Source organism: Mus pahari, chromosome 10 (assembly GCF_900095145.1).
Source record: "Mus pahari chromosome 10, PAHARI_EIJ_v1.1, whole genome shotgun sequence".
Classification (NCBI taxonomy): domain Eukaryota; kingdom Metazoa; phylum Chordata; class Mammalia; order Rodentia; family Muridae; genus Mus; species Mus pahari.
In genome coordinates, this window is record NC_034599.1 from 5,700,934 (window position 1) to 5,719,898 (window position 18,965).

General features: G+C 36.1%; 1 protein-coding gene across 1 annotated transcript in view; it reads right to left on the bottom strand.

Moving 5' to 3' along the window:
- Cntn5 (contactin 5) overlaps window positions 1-18,965 on the bottom strand; it is a 1,169,992-nt gene that overhangs the window by 70,885 nt on the left and 1,080,142 nt on the right. The window contains exons 18-19 of the mRNA XM_029543057.1: window positions 5,873-6,031; window positions 951-1,100 (exon numbers count right to left, since the gene is read on the bottom strand). Of these exons, the coding sequence (XP_029398917.1) occupies window positions 951-1,100; window positions 5,873-6,031 (309 nt within the window). The remainder of the gene's footprint in view (window positions 1-950; window positions 1,101-5,872; window positions 6,032-18,965) is intronic.

Consider the following 18,965-nt stretch of genomic DNA (forward strand, 5'->3'; position numbering starts at 1 on the left):
AGCTGAGTAGTACTCCATTGTGTAAATGTACCACAGTTTCTGTATCCATTCCTCTATTGAGGGACATCTGGGTTCTTTCCAGCTTCTGGCTATTATAATCTTGACATTTACTTTATATAAACAGTTATGTGTAATGTTGATAATTGTGATCCTCAGATATATTGATAAAGATATAACATGCAATATTTTCAAACTTGTGTTTCTCTTAATTGAATATATGCAAATGATATGAATAAAGTATCTCTGAATTATAAAATAAAAAATTCAAGTCCAGTTTGGGCTCTATGAGACTCTTCCCCAAGTGCCCAGAATCATAATAGTAACAAAACATTAAATCCTATTACTAATGGTTACTTCTTCATGATAGCAAGATATCATCATTAGATTTTTTAAAAAGCTATTACTTTCCTTTATATGGTAATTATGGTGGCTTTTCAATTAGGCATACTTATTCTGGATGACTAGGAACCGTTTGATTTCCTAAGCTATGAAGCAGATGGGTGGCTCATGCACCAGACTTCCTGAAGGCACCAGGTCAAATGAGATCTGTCTGTCTTTTCAAAGTGTAATTTTTACAGTTTAGGTGGTAATGGCAGCAGAAAGAGCCTAAGGAAGTATAAAATAATTAAAGGCAAGGACAATCATTGAGGAATAAGATGGTGAGGTGGTCTATTCTGAATTTTATCATTTCTTAGAAGAATAGATTAATTGCCTCTGCTTCATGAGAACTTAAACACAGTTCAAGGGTGGGAGAAAACTGAAGATTTCATGAATGCTTGTTTATAGAAGAAGTAACAAAAAGGGATGGAAAGAAGGTAAACAAAATAATTACCTTAAAGGATGCAATTTTAGGATACTATATGATTGCATGAAACAATTGTGATTAATTCAACTTTCTCTCAGAATGATGAGAAATATATGGAACAGGGGTTTCATGCCATGGCTCTTACCTGCCTCGTTTGTGCGGATCATTCGAGATGGAATGCTTGGATCTCCTGTTCCAATTGGATTGGTGGCCACCACTCGGAATTCGTATTCTACCCATGGGTTTAGGTCCACAGCCATTGCTGACTCCATGTCTCCTGTGATGACTTCTGGGACTACAGAGAAGAGGCATATTTCATACCATAAAGAGGCTGGTGAAATACTGTAACTATATGTTGGCCAGTGATGTCACTGTTAACTGTCCCTACTTCCTCATCGTATGAGGTTATATGATCCTACTTTCTTGTAATACATGATTATGTGCCTCCACTATCATTACTAAGATAAAGTGATCTTTTAGGAAGTGAGCACCGAATATGCTTAGGTTGTTTGCAGGTCATTGAAATTGTTCTCATCACGCTACTGAAGAACTTAACATTGTCTACACTAAAACAGATTTCCTCATCTTCAGCCCTAGAAAAGAGGTTAATTCATACTAGAAATAGTTTTTTTCCCATTTCTAGGGAGATTTCAAAAGACATTTATAGTTCTTACAAATAAATTCTGTCTCCTGTGCACAATAACAAAACAGGAATGTATATTAATTAGAAATGATAACATGTAAGGATTAGGGGCAAGCTCGGATCTCTTCTTGGAATGATTTTTGTACTATCTTTGATTCAATCAGAGCAGGACACTTCTTAGTAGGATTCTGTACAATTGTGTCCCATTTGCTCTTGACTGCTTATCAGACCATTTGAGCTGCCCCACATGCTGAAACACATCCCACCTGTGATGTAGTGACCATTCCACCTAAGATGCAGTGACCAGTCCACATGAGATGCAGTGACCATCCCAGAATTTCACTGCTGAAATTCTGCAGGTTCATACTGATCTTCATATGCTTAAAACCAATGATAGATTTCAGCCCTAAGTGGACATTTGAGTACCACAAGCACACTGACCTACCCTCTTTCTCCCTTGGCATACTTTCTGTTTTCCAAGAAAGAGCTGTACTTGACTTTATTTTTACGTTATGGATTACTCCTTCTCAGCCACTTTTCCCTGGTTTATCTTTGCCATGTGATTTTGCAGCTAGAGTATTCCACTGCTGGACTTTAATATTCTTCTCTAGTTTATAAATATTTTCTTAGAATTTATATATTCTCTGATTTGTATGTGTGTGTGTGTGTGTGTGTGTGTGTGTGTGTGTGATGTACCAGGGGATGCATCTGAATATGCCTGTGCACATACCACACACTTGTAGCAACCAGGGAATGATGTAAGCTGTCTTCCTCTACCACTCACCGCCTTAGTGCTTTGAGATGAGACATGTCAATGAACTGCAATATCACTACTTGGTGAGGTCTGGGCTTTGAGCTCTCAGGATCCACCTGTCTCCATCCATCAATTCTGTTATTACAGGCATGTGCAGCCAGGTCCCATGTGGATGCTGAGCTTTGAACTCAGGTTCCTAAGCTCACATAGCAAGTGCCATTGTGCCATCTAACCAGCCTCATGTTTCAGTTTTTTAAGTATAACTTGTATATCAATTTATAACTCTAAATTTATTGTTTTTTCATAAGGAATATACTTTCAAAAACATTACTTGAAACACAGTTTCAAAAACAAACAATTTGTCAATAAATTTATTGTTTTTTCATAAGGAATATACTTTCAAAAACATTACTTGAAACACAGTTTCAAAAACAAACAAATTTGTCAATAATTTTGGTTTTGAATATTGAAGTGATTAAAGATAATGGATGTTTTTCTTTCCAGGTAAGAATACTTAACAGGTTCACTGCCATCTTTTTGTAAAAATTATTGTTGCTGTAGCCATGGGTATAGATTGCTTTCAAGGAAAATACACGAATCACAGGGAAAATAATAGCAGTATTTAAAGAAAGCCAGTAAGTACATGCTGAGTAAGAGGAGGATACCACTGGAATGGGTTTTCTAGTAAAATCATTACATCCAAGAATTCAATAAAATACTTGACAAGCTAGTCAACTGCAGAATTTAATCAACCAGTTGCCTGATGGAAACCAAACCCATAGACAGACAATAGAAACCAATGGTAAATGTTTCAGAGACATCCTGGAGTTATACAAAGAAAGATCAGTGATGTCATGGGTGATTTGATAACCTTAATACACACAGAAAAAAAAAAAAAAAAGCAGATCACCTAAGAATTTTCAGTTGCATGAAGAACATCACATTTTTAAGGAATACTTAATTCACTTAATTGGAAAAGGAACTCAAAGATCAAATTGTTTCCCCCTCTCAAATATAGTTTCATATTTTTTCCAAATATACAGATTATTCTTACTTTATTTTTGGATCTTCCTTGCAGACAATAGAATTTATAAGCCAATTCTACAACATGAATTTGTAAGGCCATTCTAAGATATGTTTAATTAGAAGGTCCATGCTCAAATTTTTGTTTTAATTAACAAAAGTAAGGAATTCACTTTCATTTTGGTACATAGAAGAATGTTAAATGTTTTTTTAAACAGCTTAAAAGTTATATTGATTTATCAAAATTTTAAATGGTATACTCATCATTTCTTCTAACACATATATGTCAGGATTAGAAGTTATTTACTTGAGTTATTTTAGATTATGAGAACAATTTCAAAAGCCAAGAAAGGTGCTGCAAAGATAGGGACCCTTTTCCCCATTATAGGCATTAAAATTATGGCTAGATTACACACAAGGCTAAAGCCAAGAAGCATTAACAACAGCTTCTTTAGATCACCAAGGACTTGAGGACGCTTCAGTGCCCATGTCCTGGGGATGGTGTCCCTTTACCACTATTTTAATGAATTCTGAGTTTTGGAGAAAGTAATCAGATGAATTTGAAAGATCCTTCACTCTACAAAGGGTAGAAAAAAATGAATACAGATAGTGCTATAATTTTGAAAAATATATTTCTTTACAAATAAAATATAATCTTAGTTTTTAAAAATAAATACTTCCATGAAGGAAATTAAATCAGAGCTATAACTTAAAAGTATTTCTAGTATTAAAATTATTTTAGAAAGAAAAAGATATATAGCTTTCTAGTATACAATTATCAGCAAACATAAAATAACTTTTCCTCCTAATCATTCCTACCTCCTGTAGAAACAAATGTATCAGGAGAACAACAATAATAAATTGAATGGCTGGAGTCAGAGAATAAGTTAGCTAAGAAATGTGAACCCATAGCTGTACTAGGCAGACTATAAGAAAGACTGGGTTAGGAAATCATTGAGTGACTCAGGAAACACACATGTACTCTTAAGGATCTCTCCCAGAAATAAGTTCATCAGGCTGTATGACATGCAGTGGCAGGAGGGTGACATGTGTGAGAATACAGCAGATACACAACTGATTCTGTCATAGCTTCAAAACAAAGTCCTTGAGGAATCACAGTAAAATTAAGATTGAAAACTGGGCAAGAGTAGATGGGAATTCTGAAATCAATCTGCTTATGAAATTTGAATTCGTGTTCTCCCAATGTCTACTAACCCGATCATATCTCACATTTCTTTGGGGCTACAATTGTTCTATACCGAATGAGGTTAGTGCTTTAAATATTTATGAAACGTGTATACACATAGCACACTAGAATGATAACCATAGTGATGCTTTAAGTTCATGCAGCAACCTAGTATTAAGTAAGATTTGAATTATGTTCTGTAGGAAAATATATTTTCTGTCAACTGAACTGTAATCTGAGTGAAGCTAAATGTGCCAAAGTTCCTTTTACCTAGACACCGCAGACTACCCCACAGCCACAGCATTGCATTTTAGTTTCATTCTTAATGAACTCATACATCATCTTGATGATTTTCACATTACTTATTTGCTCTCGTTTGAGATAGTTTTTTGATATGTAGCAAATTTGGCTCTAAGCTTCTTATGTCGCCTAGGCTGGATGAAAACGTGACAGTCCTCTTGCCTCTGCTTTCCAAAGACAGAGATTGCAGGTATCTACCAACATGTCTAGACTGATTTTTATATTTTACTTCTAAGCAGATGAATTAACTCTAAAATACAGCAGAAACACTAATCCCCAATCCGTGTGGACAATTGCTTCTGAAAACTTTCCTTCTGGTCTTAGAGTTTATTTGAAAGTGATGCTAAATACATATCTAATAGCCATTGGAGAGTGTGACTTTCCATATCATTTCCACAATTCCAGTAACATTACAAAGTTTGGGGAAAGTTAGTTTTATAACATTCAAAGGAAGTTACTAGTGATGAAAATAGTTAAAATAATAAAATTAAAACAGAAAATATGTTTAAAAGCACACATTAAGGTGATCCAGTGTTTTAGGACACACAGTCATGTTAGATTTTCATATTTCAAATAAAACTGACATGGGGTTATAAAGACACAGCAGAAGTTTCTGAGATGTGGGCAGTTCTATATCCTAATTCTTCACTATGTATATGTGTTTATACAATAGAATACAAAAAAATTCTCTAGAGCTGCATCCTGGAAATGACTGTATATCAAACGGATGAATTCCCAGGGAGCCCTGGAGCTTACCCAAGAGCATTGCTCAACATCCCATTTCTGGTTTGATAACTGTTCTTGAGTCATATACAGTGTAATAATTGAGGGAAGCTGGGGAGTGGCTCCACAGGGATTTTGTGCATAATGTAATTTTTGTCACTTTTTTTGTGAATCTGAAAGTTAGTTCAACACACAAATAAAAAAAATTAGTTCAACGCACAATATGGCCTTTTTTTTTTTTTTTTTTTTTTCAAACTGTGAACAGAAGAGAGGAAGGGAGTTTGCTTTCTGAAGGCGCAGGGAAGTAGTTCACCGTGATCAGTGTTGTAAAGAATAATGTATGTCTACAATTGACAAATGATTTTGAGTGAGCTTTAAAGTAACTGCACCTGCTGCTTCAGGATGCTGTTTGTGTGTGTCAGTCTGCAGACCTCTTACCTGTCTTCACGGTTTGCCAGCCCAGGGAGAAGGGGCTGCGAGCCTGAAGGTTGTAGGAAGAGATGGGGCTGTGGTTGTCAGTTGCTGGACTCCATGAGAGAGTGGCTGTGCTTTCTGTAATCTCCTCCACTATGACCACTCCAGGTGGCCCTGGGGGACCTACAGGCAAGACAGTAGAAAAACCTAAGTACAGAGAGTCATAAGCAGCCGTGAGACCTTATATTTCCAATGTGGATCTCATGAGATGATGTGTTTGTCTAAACAAAATACATACTTAGTAATGAAAATTGACAGCAGAAAGTTATGGAATACAAGTGATTTTCTAGAATTTCTGTAGAGGAACTTAATTATGTATTATATTTTTTTTCTGACACTTTGTGCCTCGAGGCAACTTTCAATTAGCATTATATTTTATAGGAAAAGGAAAAATAATCAGAAGCAGACACAAAGTTATGAATGTCAATATGAACTGCTGTTGTTAAAATCAATCACAACTAACAGGCAGAAGCAGCAACAGGCAGACACAAGACCATTTATAATACAGAGCTATCGGTGGATAGAGTTAATATTCTAGCTCAGAATCCTCACAATGTGCAAGACATGTAATGCTTTCTCTTGAACAACTCACATTTTGACCAAGAGGATGCAGAGCATTCTGGAATAGTGGTACTATGGAGACCATGAGGTTATTCACCAAAAGAGAAGTATACATAGTGCTCTGTGAGAATTGTTGCTTTGGGTTGGGTGATGCAGCAGAGCAGTAGTGACTCACCGAAGTTCACATCTTTATCTCTAAGGGATCGTATGGAACAGGGACAACTGCTACACATGGAGGCAGGCAACTACTGAGTAGATTTTGTTTTCAAGAAATAACCAGAATATGATTTGGAGAAATGTCTCATTAGTTAATTATGCCAAAAATCAATGTTAAGGGAATTAAAATGTATGTGTATTTACATTTTTTAAAGAAAACAACAGTTTTTGTTGTTAAACTCATTCCATAATGTGTACTATGCAAGTTTTAGAATTGTTTCTATATTGCATAAATAATATATACCTAGAAGTATTTTCAGTTACTAATCTATGAATTGACACATATGTGGCAAATTACTTTCTGGATTCCATGATCAAGATATCTATGAACTAAAGAATGGAACAGTGAGCTAGAGTACTTTAAAGCCTTGACACGCGAAAGGGATTTTTAAGAGAGTATATGAGCATTTTCCACTGAACAGGTTGCTGAGTGCTAAGGATTGAAAGTTAGAGACTATTCTATTGTGAAGGTGATAGAGTTGGGAATGTGCACAAAGGAGCAGTGCGAAGCCTTGAGAAGGGGCAGTTTTTCCTCTCAGTGACGTTATAGAAGGAACAGTGAAATACTGAAACACAGAATGACTTTGCAATAACAAGAAAAGAAGTCAAGAGCTCATTCTGGAAGGAAATCACATGGAGGGGGTGTGTATGTGAAAGTGAGCTTGGGGACAGGAGGGCATCAGGAAAGGCGTCAAGTAGATATGTAATGAAAAGAAGCAAGAGAAAATACAGACGATCACAATGTTTTTTCAGGTTTAGCTGGATTGTGTCATCGTGAAGGAGAAACTAAACAAACAAGCACATTTTGAACAGCCAGAACAGGTCTAGCAAAGAACTGAGAAGACTGGGTTATAGCCTGGAGAAAATAGGAATTACTGTGGGGTTCAGAAGTCAGGAAAGTGGTAGTGGCTTACAACACAGGGACAATGGACTACTACAGAAAGGAGACCAACGAGTTGGGTTTATGTTGTGAAGGGCAGCTGGTAGAATTTGTGACTTTGTGGGTGTGTGTAGGTGGGATAGTTTTGAGTAGAAAATTGGTGTGCAAGCATAAAGGGAGGAATATGATTATTAATGTGGATAATTCCAGCACTGTGTATGGCTATATTGATGCACAGCGGTGTTTATGCTGAAGTCATTAATGTGGCATACTGAGGAAAAGAGAAGAGATGCAGGTGTTGAAGGAGGTGTGTAGGAACGTATTATACTGTAGACAGGGTTGTAGGGAAACATCTGTAAGACCAATAGAAGTATGCCCAAATTATTAACGATATTTGATTACCACAATGATGCCAATAGATACCATACTCTCTCTACCTTATAACACACTAAGATGACATGCTCTATGTTTCCTAGACATTAATTACTACTTTACTATTATTGGTTTCCTATTTTAGAGAGATGATCATGGACTTCAAAGAGACAATTAAGTTCAAAATTATCCAGGCAGTGTATTTGGTTTTGTGCTAGGTACTGGAAATGTGAGCATCTAGTCTAATAAAAGGAAATTACTTGCCACGGTCATTGTAGCAATGCATAGCCAAGGTGAGCGATAAGTATGGATCTGAATACAAAATCTGATTTTGGAAAGTAGCAAAGGATATGCAGATCTTCCTTTAACTATTAATAAGGGAAAAAGTTTCCAGTGAAGAAAAGAAAGAGAAGATGTGTGTTAAAGAAAGTGCCAGTGGTGGATGAAGTATGCAGTAGAGACAAGTGCCCGATGGACAGCAGACGAAGTCCATGCACAGGGTGACAGGCATCTCTCCTTTCCCTTTATGCCAATGTAATTCCTTCATTGAATGGTGGAGTCTGCTCATTTTCCCTTTTGAAGCTTAGCTGGCCCATGACCATGACTCTATCCATAAGAATAAAATGTCAAATACTGTTCAACTCTTGAGTTTTGGTCATTAGAAGCTGTTGATATTCCTCTATCCTTCTGAAATACCTTTTAGGGTTTAGACTAGTAGACAGTTTGGAAGCCAAATTATACTGAAACTACCATTCTGTAAGAAACTCCAAAAATATTTTGACAGAGGCATGAATAGAAAGAAACATTCTACTTGTTCCCACCTCTCCCACGCAGTCCAGCCCAGGCACTAGACACAATGGAAGCATCCTTCAAAGACCTCTTGCTTCTGTAGGCATGCATGTGAGAAAATATTAGGAAGGATTGCCTAAGCGTGTCAGATGCTAAAGTCCTGAGGGATGAGGTGCTTGGATCTTTAAAGTGACTAAATTTGAAGATGATGGTTAATTGGAACTTGCTTCAAAATTACTTATTGAGTGGGCTTTCTTACAGGGAACTCTAAGGAAGGGCTTATAAAACAGTTTAGAAGTTTGGATGATTGTTTATATAAGAAATCATGGTCAAATTTATTTCTTTATCTCATCTATAGTATGTCATTATTCTGTTAAATTTCAGCATTCTACTTATTTACCTCTTCAATGGACATTTATTTACAATGCCTACATGCAAACTTAAGGTCATGTGGGGAAATGAGTATCTTTAAAAGCAAGTGAATTTTCCTTCTGTGTACTAAAGTTTGTGGAAGATGATTAGCATATTTTAAGATTACAGCTAATAATTATCCAGTATTTTCTAATGTTTCAACTGAAATTTTGCTTTATTCTTCTTTATATATCTTCAAGAACGTTTCTCAATTTACATCTACTTACCAAAATATATTTTGTAGCAAAATAACCAGTAACAATGTTTATGCACCCATTATACTAATCTTGGCTGATCAGTCATGTATAATTAATTGTAAATCATTATACAAATGATTGTTCAGTAATCATGTAATACTTAAATTATAAAAGCTTGTGACAAAATGATAAGTAGTTAATATTAGAGTCTATTTAACAGCACAGCCTTCATGGAGTTGTAAAATATACAATGCAAAACTGTATACATTAATTTGCCAAATAGGCAGAGAAAAATCCCAGAAAGAAATGCATTAGCTTATTACTTGGAGATGAAAATAGCACATTTAAGCTTTATTTTATGCATATTTCTTTTTTAAAATATTAATTTTATGTTTTATTTGTATGAGTATTCACTTACATTTATGTATGTGCATCGCTGAAAGCATTGAATACTTTGGAACTGGAGTTACAGATCATTATTAGTCACAATGTGGGTGCTGACCCTGGTCCTCCAGAAGAGCAGCTAGTGGCCCTCAGCACCAAGCATGCCTCCCATCGCTTTCCAACCTTATTTCTCTTCAGTCTGAGAGTACTACTTCTACAATGACTTTCAGGTTACTATTTAGAGCAGTAGTTCTCAACCTGTGGGTAATGAATCCTTAGAGGAGTCAAAAGTCCATTTACAGGAGTCACCTAAGACTGTTAAAAAACACATTTATACTACAGTTCATAACAGTAGCAATATTACAGTTATGAAATAGCAATGAAACTAATTTGGGGGGTCATAAATAATTTATGGTTACAGTTCCACAACAAGGTTGAGAACCATTATTGTAGTGGAAATAACACCTGTCCTATCTTACAGATAACCAACTTAACAAGGAAACATCTACTGAGTACCATTGTATTTGGTAAGGGAGACAATATTAGTTTTCAGCACTCAGTGCATTAAAAAGCAGTGGCAAAGGCAAGCTTTTCACAAAAAGGTATACTAGGAAGTGGTCACCACTTTCAAGTGCTCCAAGAGTACATTTTGTCTGCATGTACACCTGCATGCCAGAAGGGGTTATCAGATCCCATTACAGATGGTGGTGAACCACCATGTGGGGCTGGGAATTGAATGCAGGCCTTGGTAATACCAGCCAGTGTTCTTAACCACTGAGCCATCTCTCCAGCTCCAGGGTCTAACCCACCAACTGAAGAGTATACATGGAAAGAGCCATGACTCCAGATAAATATTCCAGAGGATGGCCTTATCTGACATCAATGGGAGGGGAGGGAGGCTTGATGCCCAGTGTAGGGAGATGCTAGAGGGTTAAGGCAGGACTGTGTGAGTCAGTGGAGGAGCACCTTCATAGAGACAAAGGGGAAGAGGAAGAAAGGGGATGGGATTGGGGGAGGTTTGTGGAGGAATTGTGGATATCCCTTGAAATATAAACAAATAAAATGATTTTTTTAAGAGTGAATTTTGTACCTCATGTAACAGTTGTTCAATTGGTTTATAATCATTTGCCTAAAATTGGCACTCTTACAAATAGCTAAACTGGTACTTGACATGTATTAGGCCCTTGGAAAATATTTGTGAAAGAAAAGATGAAGGATGGAAAGATGAGAGAATGATAAAAACATGTAAGGTTAGAGGAGGCTACGTTTTGAATTTGCAATGCTGTATAACAAAGGAAAAGAATGTTTTAAAACATGACCTTCAATGTTGCACAGGGAGCTTATGTAATGATTTCTTTTTAAAATCATGTTTGCATTAATGATTTTTAGTCAGGTTTAGAATGGCAACAAAAATGCTACCAAATGGAGAAGAAAAAGAAGGGTTTTCATAGTAAGACTTGTTAGAAACTTCGAGCATTGTAACCTATGGGAAAATAATTTTTCCTTATAAATATGAAATCCTTGTAAATATGAAATATTTCTTATGAATAGATTATTGCAGTGCTACTCTAAAATAATCTGGTTTTGTAATTTCCTTTTTAAGAAAAATTAACCATAATTTTCAGCTATAATAGAGGTGAAAACAATTTACTGTTATTATATTAATGTTGGCTTATCAATGCTTTATTCATAAAGAAAATATTTTTAGACAATATATGCTGACTGCTGGCTCAATTAGCTTCCTCTTTACATTTAGAGTGAGTGAATTCATTAATATATTAATGTATCAACTGTCTTTGTTTTTAAAGTTTGTTCCTAATGTCCCTGTTTTTCTTGGTTTATTTTTTTAAACCAAATATACATAGTAAACATTGTTTTTCTGAAAGTCTTTTGCAGCTAATTTACAGAAAACCATCTTTATTGAAAGACAAATGCCTCAGTGCCAATGGATTTGTAAGAGTGACTAGTGTCTGCCTATGAGCTAGGCACCACTCGTTCTGTAGGAATCTCAGGACACTCTAGAAGGAGCCATAAGAACAGATGCACAGTAATCAGATCCCCACCTCCTGAGGGGAAGGATGCTACTGCCATGCTACATAGGTATACTAAAATGAATACTTTGTTGATGAATAGGAAGACTAACAAGAATACTTTATTGGAAAAGTGACTGCTTATAGGCAAAGCCATGGTCTTTTTTATGTCCCCATGTTGAGGACTCCTTAGCAATGGAGAAGCAGAAGCCATGTAATCATGGGCTCAGTGTTCCCTCATCCAGGTCCCTGAGAACTGCAATGATGTGAGTACACCCTCACTCCTATTGCTCACTTGCAAAGTTTCCTTTCCTTTCTTTCTGTTTATTTTTAATTGCAAAAGAGTTGATTTTATACAATGTATTCTGATCATTGTTCAGACACTGTGACAACTTTCACAGAACCTGCATATGTTCAAGTTAACTCTACCAGGGGGATGTTGACCTGGGCTCCCATCTCTAACAAAGAAGCTATCTGTCTTTGGTACTTCCTAGCAAAACATTTTTTTCTTGATGAGCTACTGACTTTACATGGGGGAAAGTATCTGTGTTCTTACAACTTAAAGCTTGTTATTATTCTGATAGCGACCTGAAACAAAGACCCACTACTTTAGACACTAATTAAGTAGCATGACAGAGCCTGAGAATTTTTAAATAACTGGAGTCATCCAGGTTGATTCCTTTCTTTTTCTCATCAGGAAGTTGTGTTCTTTAGCCCAAATGAATGAAAGAGATCTCCATTGCTCTTTTTGGGAAACAGTACAAGAATGGAGGCAGGGATAGTCCACAGTCAGGCAAATTAGTCAGGTGGTAGCACTGGGATCATACTCTTCCTGTGGTATTCTTCCTCATGGTCCCAGCCAGCCTTGGACAGCAGCTGCAGGGCAGGCATTTTAGAATTGGCTTTCTGTCCAGTACTTCACAGAGAAGATGAAAAACCCTTTCTCAAGGGTTCTATGGCCTCCATGCCAAGTAGTTTTTTAGAAATCTCTAGACAAATCTTAATGTCTTCCTGATTCTAAGACTTCATGTTTCAAAAATTTCTCACTGTTAAGCATTATTTTTATATTAAGAAATAATTCAGTTTATTTTCATTTTTTATACGTGGCAGAGTGACCCTAGTCTATTTTTCCACAGTGAAAATTTTAAGAGGAAGAACTAAAGTTTCTTGGACTCCAAATATTAAATAGAACTCATTTTTAAATTCTTTAAAATCTAAAGTGAAAACTTGATACAAATAACTTCTTTTTTTGTCATTTTATTTATAAGTATGCTTTCATCACATTGCCCTCCTAAATATGAATCCCCTAATTCTATGGCTAGTACTGCAAATATTGGGTGACGATAGCCACATCCACTGAACACACACACACACACACACACACACACACACACACACAACTCTTCTGTAGGAAGAGAAATGGGTGTGGTTATTATTGAAGAAAAAAAGTCCTAAACATATTCTTCAAACAGATGATGAAGATCAGTCTCTGCTACTACCTGTACAACAGGGTAATATGGATAAATGAACCCAAGAACTCTATAGAGAACTTGTTTTATCTTTATCATGTAACTTCCTCATTGACAAAGAGCCTCCATTACAAGGAGGACAATGGCTGGATTGTTAAATATAGAAAAAGAAACGTGGAAAACCAGAAAAACAAAACAAAACAAAGGACCATTTTCCATAGGCTCAACTGATAATAAACAATTTGTTTTTTCAATAAAAATATATGTGCGCACATGCATATATATACACACATATGTGTATATATATATATATATATATATATATATATATATATATATATATATAATGTATGTATGTATATATGCATGTATTATGTATGGGTATTCAGTATTCAGTGCGCATGTTTGTGGTTGGTACTGTTATTGTGGCTCGGACTAGCCTGGAAATCGTAGGAATCCTCTTGCCTCAGTCTTCTTGGTATTGGTATTACAGGTAAGAGCAATCTGAGCGATCATCAAAAGTAATATTTATCAATACTGACTGATTTCATGACATACTATATATTAATACATATTAATGAATGTGTTAACAAGTGGTTGTTGAATTACATTTTTACAATTATAAAGAAAAAGAATGTATATGTACTCAGAAAGTGTGTCATTGATAGCAAGTTTATAAAGTTTATTCTTATACATGGAAATATATATGTTATGGACATATAGCATTTTGGACATTCTGGACTGGACAAGCTCAGCTTCCTGTATTGCTGTGCTGAGCTTGATTTATGTGTCTATCACATGCTTGCTGCTACTAATGTCCCTCAGAAAGAGAGGAGCATTCCTTAAACTATTTAGTAATTATTCACCTAATTATATTGAACTTTTCCTAATATGTTTAGTCCCACGAGAATGAGCAACTCATCTTACCATGGATAGTCAAGGGTGAAAAGGTAAAATAAGTACATAAAATGGATTTTTGAAAAATAATTTTGCTCTTAACTATTTGATAAATCTCAACATTATTCATTATTCATTATTATCAATATATTGTCAATCAATCAATCAATCTATCATCTATCTACTATCTATCACCTATCATCTATCAATCATGTATCTATTTATTTATATCTATCCACTAACCATATATCCATTTATCATGTCTATCCATCTATCATATATCTATATTTATCTAATCAATATCATCATCATCTTGACTCATCTATCTCTTTATTTTGTCTCACATATATTACCCAGTTCTTCTGTTTGAAATTGCTGCTTCTGCTCATTTTGCCTTTTTAACATCTGCACAGACTGTATATTCAATACTCTGTCCAAGCTTTGTCTCCCTAGACTTCCCTGACCACGCTGTATTAAAAAAAAAAAGCCATTGGGTTCTGTGTTTATCAAACCATGTACTATTCATTTAGAGCTAAAATGACAAATAGAAATTATCCATTCAAGAGTAATTTGCTAGTGCTTGCTTCCCATTTTGGAGTTTACACACAGAACTTTAGTGCAGGAATTGCACATGTGATATTGTTGATATTATATTGTCATAGCTTAGGATACTCGCTTAAGACATCATATTATGATATGTTTATAATAAATGAGGGAATAATATTTCATAGCAAACCATTTTAGAATTGCTTTTGACTTAATATTTGAACACCATCACTTTTTGACAAACCTAGAAATGAAAAAGAAAATATACTTTACAAAACTGCTCATGGAGGTATTCTAAAAGAAGGTAAATATGTATATTTAAGAATAGAAATCTCATCTATTACATTCCCATCCTTGTTTAATGTTGCTAACTAGGTACCCACCTGTCCATGTATTTCAGTTGATAAGGGAAAGGCTATTAGTGTGTTCCAACTTCTATGAGCAGTGAAATTTCTGACATCTCTGTAGTACAACATACATGTTCCTGAGCTTTTTCTAAGCAACAGAATTTGTAAGTTTGAAATAAGAGCTTGAGATCTTTCATTTTGTAAACAAAGCCTCGGAAATTTCTCTGTATACTGTATACATATATTTTTTCAAGAAAAAAAATTATTTTAAGATAGTTAGACAAAGCCAACCCTGTGCCATCTTGGGTATGAACTCCATGGAGGGTCCCAAGTTCCCCAGAGGACTCTCCATGAAGCAGTCGCCTTAGCACATCCAGGATCGTGAGATCACTGGTGAGTGGAATGCAACATCTATTCCAAAATGCTGGGAGGGTCTTGTGACAGCAGGAACAGGGAAAAAGGAAACCCACCCAACCAGCAGGTGGGGGTCTTTCTGGTCTGCTCCAGCCCCACGCCATCTTGGGTGTGAACTTGGCAGGCCCTAGCACACCAGGATCTTGGGATCACATAGACCAGTCTATGCAGGAAAGCACATGAGCAGCAGAAGCAATAGAGCTTCTTGGACAGGGTCCCTTTGGGCATTCATCCTCAGCCAGGAGGCAGACCTGGCCAGATCCCTGGGCATCTTCCCTACCAGAGGAGAGTCGGCCTCCAAGGAGGGCTCTGATCCCAGGAACCAGGAGGTGGTTGTGAGTTGCAGACTTCTGTGCACCTTCCCTGCAAGAGGAGAGCTTGCCTACAGAGAGTGCTCTGACCACTGTGACTCAGGAGAGAGTTGGTCTCCCAGGAGGGCTGACAGAGGCTAAGGAATCACAGGAGGAACAAGCTCCAGCCAGAGACAGTTAAACATCTAACACCAGAGATTACCAGATGGCAAATGGCAAATGTAAGAATCTTACTAACAGAAAAGAAGACCACTGGGCATCATCAGAACCCAGTATGCCCACCACAGTGAGTCGTGGATACCCCAACACACGTGAAAAGCAAGATTGGGATTTAAAATCATATCTCATGATGCCGGTAGAGGCTTTTGAGTAGGGAAATAATAACTCACTTAAAGAAATACAGAAGAACACTGCTAAACAGGTAGAAGTCCTTAAAGAATTAGAGGAAAACACTGCTAAAGAGATAGAAGTCCATAAAGAGGAAACACAAAAATCCCTTAAAAGAACTACTGGAAAACACAACAAACAGGTGATGGAATTGAACAAAACCATCTAAGACCTAAAAATGGAAGTAGAAACAATGAAGAAAACCCAAAGGGAGACAACTCTGGAGAGAGAAACCCTAGGAAAGTAATCAGGAACCATAGGTGCGAGCACAAGCAAAAGAATACAGGAGATGGAAGAGAAAATCTCAGAGGCAGAAGATTTCATAGAGAACATGGACACAACAATCAAAAAAATGCAAAATGCAAAAAGATCCTAACTTAAAACATCCAGGAAATTCAGGACACAATAAGAAGACCAAACCTAAGGATAATAGGTATAGATAAGAATAAAGATTTTCAAATTAAAGGGCCAGTAAATATCTTTAACAAAATTGTAGTAGAAAACTTCCCTAACCTAAACAAAGAGATGTCCATGAACATAAAAGAAGATTACAGAACTCCAAATATACTGGACCAGAGAAGAAATTCCTCTGGACACATTATAATCAGAACAACAAATGCACTAAATAAAGACATAATATTAAAAGTAGTAAGGTAAAAAGGTCAAGCAACATACATGTAATGGCAGACCTATGAGAATTACACCAGACTTCTCACCAGAGACTATGAAAGCCAGAAGATCCTGGACAAATGTTTTACAGACCCTAAGTGAACACCAATGCCAGCCCAGGCTACTACACCCAGCAAAAGTCTCAATTACCATAAATGGCGAAACCAAAGCATTCCACAACAAAACCAAATTCACACAATATCTTTCCATTTATCCAGCCCTTCAAAGGTTAATAAAAGGAAAACACTAACACAAGGATGGAAAATCTGCCCTAGAAAAAAGCAAAAAAGTAATCATTTACAAACCTAAAGGAAGACAGGCACAGGAACAGAATCCCAACTCTAACAAGAATAACAGGAAACAACAATTATTTTTCTTACATCTCTTAATATCAATGGACTCAGTTTCCAAATAAAAAGAAATAGACTAACAGGACCCAACTTTTTGCTGCTTAAAGAAAACCCATCTCAGGGAAAAAGACAGACACAACCTCAGAGTAAAAGGCTAGAAAACAATATTCCAAGCAAATGGTCAGAAGAAACAATCTGGAGTACCCATTCTAATATCGAATAAAATCAATTTCCAACTGAAAGTTATCAAAAAAGACAAGGGGGGCACTTAATACTCATCAAAGCTAAAATCTTCCAAGATGAACTCTCAATTCTGAATATCTATGCTCCAAATGCAAGGGCATCCACATTCATTAAAGAAACTATAGTAAAGCTCAAAGCACACATTGCACCTCACACAATAATAGTGGGAGACTTCAACACCTCACTCCCAACAATGGAAAGATCCTGGAAACAGAAACTAAACACAGACATATTGAAACTAACTTAAGTTATGAAACAAATGGATTTAACAGATATCTACAGAACATTTTATCCCAAAACAAAAGGATATACCTTCTTCTCTGCACCTCATAGTACCATCTCCAAATTTGACCATATAATTGGCCATAAAACAGGCCTCAACAGATACTAAAATATTGAAATTATTTCGTGCACCCTATCAGATCAACATGGACTAAGGCTGATCTAAAATAACAGCATAAATAATAGAAAGGCAACATTCATGAGGAAGCTGAAGAACATTCAATTTATGTTACCTTGGTCAAGGAAGAAATAAAGAAAGAGATTAAAGGCTTTATAGAGTTTAATGTAAATGAAGTCACAACATACCCAAGCTTATGGGACACAATGAAAGCATTCCTAAGAGGAAAACTCACACCTCTGAGTGCCTTCAAAAGAAACTATAGATAGCATGCACTAGCAGCTTGACAGCATACCTAAAAGATCTAGAAAAAAAGGAAGCAAATTCACCATAAAGGAGTAGACGGCAGGAAATAATCAAACTCAGGGCTGAAATCAACCAAGTGTAAACAAAAAGACCTATACAAAGAATCAACCAAACCAGGAACTGGTTCTTTGAGAAAATCAACAAGATAGATAAACCCTTAGGCAGACTAACTAGAGGGAACAGGAATAGTATCCTAACTAACAAAATCAGAAATGAAAAGGAAAACTTCACAATAGAACATAAAGAAATCTAAAACGTCATCAGATCTTACAACAAAAGGCTGGAAAATCTGGATAAAATGGACAAATTTCTTGAAAGACACCAGGTACCAAAGTTAAGAGGATCAGATTAATGACCTAAACAGGCCAATATCCCCTAAAGAAATAGAAACAGTCATTAGTAGTCTCCCAACAAATAAAAGCCCAGGACCAGATGGGTTTTGTTCAGAGTTCTATCAGACCTTCAAAGAGGACCAAATTCCAATTCTCTTCCAACTATTTCAAAAAATATATACAGAAGGTACTCTACCCAATTCATTCTATAAANCTACAATTACTCTGATACTTAAAGCACATAAAGACCCAACAAAGAAAGAGAAGTTCAGGCCAGTTTCCCTTATGAATATCAATGTACAAATACTCAATAAAATTCTCACAAACCAAAACCAAGAACACATCAAATTGATCATCCATCATGACCAAGTAGATTTCATTCCAGGGATGCAGGGATGGTTTAATATATGGAAATCTCTCAACATAATCCACTATATAAATAAATTCAAAGACAAAAACCACATGATCATCTCGATAGATACTGACAAAGCATTTGACAAAATCCAACACCCATTCATGATAAAAGTCTTGGAAAGATCAGGAATT